Genomic DNA, 3,678 nt, shown 5'->3' on the forward strand with positions numbered 1-3,678 from the left:
CTACATTCTTCTATGTACTCGATAAGCTCGATAAATGCTATTCACTTGTTAATTTTTCATCATCACATTTGTCAATTTATAACAGCACATTCCTCATATGATCAGTTTTGATGTAGACAAAGACACGCTCAATCTGCTCCAATTTTACCGTTTTTCTGCGGTAGCCTACTGGTACTGTAATGCGCCTTTGTTGGTGCTATTTTAATGATGTTGAAGCAAACCTTTAATAAAATATTACAGTCCTTATACATATAAAAGATACAAATGTAAATATGGTTTTAAATGGTGGTAAAATAACGGTTTTACCTAACAGATATAGCAGAATTACGTCTTTCCCGCCATCTTGGATGAGCGCGCGCACGGGCACAAGTCTTTTTGTCTGTTTTGCTACTTAAAGGGACACAAACATGCATAAATAACTGATTTATTACTTATTTGGTAAGCATTTCTAGGCAAAATAACCGTTTTGAAAATCGGACCACAGGTAACGCATATCTTGATTTAGGTCAAAACTTAATATCTCATTAAAACGAAAAAATGAGCAGTTTCACTTGGGCACCCCTTCTAATATGTTTTAGTAGGATATAAGCTAATTGTGTGCCAAATTTCATGCTTTTATCACTCTTGTCACGAACGCGTTGTTAAGCCACCTGACTAATAGGGGCGGGGACTCATACTAATTTGGGACAGTTTCAATGGGCCAAATATGCTCTCGTGAGGATTTGTGTGAGGCACGCTAGATGTATAAAGAATCTGTTTTTGAATTACCTGCGTGTTGAAAACGGTTTAGCATGTGACTTTCCACCCATATGCTGTATAGGGACTAAAAGTCGCCTCTCCAAGAAGTTCTTACAGATGCTACTGAGGCTTGAAGAGGTAAGTTCAAAAACAAATCTGCGAATGCATATAGGAGATTTTGCGTGCTTGCGCACCGATTGCTGTTGTGTAGCCTATTATTGCAAGAAAATTCCCTATATGTATCCCTCCGACTTTCAAAGTGTTTCTGGGCAATGTTATTTTGTTAAAAACAATTGCCCCATCATACTTTGCTTAAACCAATATTACTTGAATACGTACTTACATAGCTGTTAACTGTACAGTCACAGAAGGATAATCATGGTGATTCTTTCGGACCGTTGCGACTCGGGAACTCATCATGAGCGACCGCTTCAAGTTGGCTTCTATGAGATCCTTAAGACGTTGGGAAAAGGGACCTTTGCCGTGGTAAAACTGGCAAGACATAAAGTCACCAAAACTCAGGTGTGTAGTTTTGCATGCGCAGCAATTTCTGTAATTTCTGTCTGTGAGCTAGCCTACCACACAACAATTTTACTTCGTTGAGTTGTTTTAAGCAGCAGCCTATATTTATTCGAATGTACATTTGTCCTTAGGTTGCCATAAAGATTATTGACAAAACTAGATTAGACTCTTCGGATCTGGAGAAAATCAACAGAGAGGTTCAAATCATGAAACTACTGAACCACCCTCATATCATCAAACTCTACCAGGTTTGTGTGTGAGAGAGATAGAAAGGGATATGTGACAGTTTTTAATGCTTTATATAAATTACATTGAAATTGATTGTAAGATTAATCTGTTTTACACAACAAACTAGTATCTGCTAAGGTCAGGCCAAAATATGTCTACACAAAGAGGTGCTGTGTCATGTTAAAACTCTGCTCAGTTGTAAAGAGAACTTAAATAAGGAGTTTAGGTGACTAGTTCTTAACAGAGGGTTTGTTTCCCATGCTTGTCCCATTCCCTTTTGAGCCCTATTCATTCAGCCCTCTCTGGAGGATTGCACAGAGGAAAATTGTGACCTTTGCATGCAAAAGGTCAAAAGCAGATTGTTTTCCCAATAGCTGTTTCAGTTTACCACAGAATCAGGCTGTTCCAAAGCAATTGTATGACGACAACTGAACTGCCTTATATAAGTCATTGAATTTCATAATTATAACCATGTTTTACGAAGCTTATGGGCTTTGAACTGTAACACAGGAACTAAATGTTGTTAGAATGAGTTTTGTTATTGAACTGGTTCCTTTTTAATGATCTGCAGGTCATGGAGACTAAAGATATGTTGTACATTGTGACAGAATATGCACAAAATGGTGAAATGTTTGGTAAGTTTAAAATATTGTTACTGATTTTTGGTATCAGGGATTTTTTACACATAAGGGCACATTTTGAATGCACTTTTGCTCACATTTATTATATATTATTTATAGTCTTTGTGTAAGTTGGGGGCCACTGCTTTGTGAGTAAACAGTGCATGTAAAAAAAATGTTGTGTACGTGCGCCTTTGCACAGCATTACATGTTTTTGTCCAGCCTCCGGAAACTTAAACTGACAAGGCTCAGTCAGTCCATTGCCTGGATCTCTGAATTTTAAGCATTTCCTGTTGAGCGTGCACAAACAGACACTGATATGGTCGTTGTTTGAAAAACTTTTTTTTTCTTCTTCTTTTGTTGACCTTCTCTCCCACTCCCACTGGCATTCTATTAACCTGCTGTCTCACTCTTTCTCCTTATCTCACACTTGACGCTCCTCTCTGGCATCTTCAAAGACTATCTGACGTCTGTTGGCCGCCTTGCGGAGGTGGAGGCTCGTAGAAAGTTCTGGCAGATAGTGAATGCTGTTGAGTACTGTCACCAACATCACATCATCCACCGTGACCTGAAGGCAGAGAACCTGCTGCTGGACGCCAACATGAACGTTAAACTGGCAGGTGAGCTGCTGGAGCAAGAGAGGCGCCGCATTTGAAAAGGAAGTTTCTGTTCCTTGAGGCACTCTCACTGTTTCTCTCTTGTGTGTATGTGCAATGGGGTAAGAGGGAGGAACAGCTGGAGAATCTACATGTGTGTCCATGGTTCTGTTCCCTGAAGTATTCTGTACTTGTTGGGAGTGTCATGTTACACAGCCCTATTGTTAAAGATCTGGGTTGTGTATCTCAGTTAAGGTATCTCTTAGCGTTCTACGAAGACTCAAAAGGCATAACTGACTAAAGATGCTTAGTTTTCTACGAGTGTTTCCCAAAACCATCTCTTAGAAGCTCCCTTCAGAGAAACCTTCTTACATATATCTTAAGAGGCTGAATCCATGTATCCAGAATCGATTATTGTCAGGCATGAAGATTGATCATGCCTGAGATGAGTATGACGAGCAAGAGTTGGTTTGGAGCGCAGGTGATAATCATTACAAAGAACATCAACAAGAAATACTGTGCAAGTCAAGATTTAAAAAAAAATCTGAAACAAGGATGGTTGTAGGCTAGAAGTTGCTTATAAAAATTAATGTCTAATTTAATTTGATCTGTATTGTCTTACTTTGCAGTCAGTGCATATGTCAGATATTGACATTGGCCATTGACCACAATAATTACTGTGGGAGTTAGAAGAAGGCAAGCCATGGCAAGTAGTCTAGTAGGGGACTCGTCCAGAGAGTGCTGGAGGGTAATAGAGGATATGTGATGGAGGACTGGGTGGAGCACCTGCTAAAAGTAATGGGGTGCTTAAAAAAGTAAAGAATGTATTTCGACATTGTAGGCAATATACTATGTTTGCCAGTTGCATAGACTCAACTCTGCATCCCTCAACTGGATTTTGACAGATTCTCTTATTTTGTTTTGTTTGTTTTTTATTTGTCAGACTTGGCTTCGGAAACTTTTACAAGCCAGGA

At 39.2% G+C, this 3,678-nt stretch overlaps 1 protein-coding gene across 1 annotated transcript; it reads left to right on the top strand.

Moving 5' to 3' along the window:
• The first annotated feature begins 604 nt into the window (after nt 1–604).
• Nucleotides 605–3,158, top strand: LOC116219815 (probable serine/threonine-protein kinase SIK1B). The gene is made up of 5 exons (XM_031563768.2): nt 605–876; nt 1,101–1,260; nt 1,392–1,508; nt 2,060–2,123; nt 2,567–3,158. The coding sequence occupies exons 2-5, from the start codon at nt 1,117–1,119 to the stop codon at nt 2,761–2,763; spliced, it is 522 nt and encodes a 173-aa protein (XP_031419628.1). The 5' UTR covers nt 605–876; nt 1,101–1,116; the 3' UTR covers nt 2,764–3,158.
• The last annotated feature ends 520 nt before the right edge of the window (nt 3,159–3,678 follow it).

Source organism: Clupea harengus, chromosome 26 (genome assembly GCF_900700415.2).
Source record: "Clupea harengus chromosome 26, Ch_v2.0.2, whole genome shotgun sequence".
NCBI classification, from domain to species: domain Eukaryota; kingdom Metazoa; phylum Chordata; class Actinopteri; order Clupeiformes; family Clupeidae; genus Clupea; species Clupea harengus.

Excerpts from the sequence above, each read along its gene's own strand:
- LOC116219815 (XM_031563768.2), top strand. The coding sequence starts at position 1,117 with ATGGTGATTCTTTCGGACCGTTGCGACTCGGGAACTCATCATGAGCGA. Across the intron at positions 1,261-1,391 it reads ATAAAGTCACCAAAACTCAG|GTTGCCATAAAGATTATTGA; the intron begins GTGTGTAGTTTT and ends ATTTGTCCTTAG. Across the intron at positions 2,124-2,566 it reads ACAAAATGGTGAAATGTTTG|ACTATCTGACGTCTGTTGGC; the intron begins GTAAGTTTAAAA and ends GCATCTTCAAAG.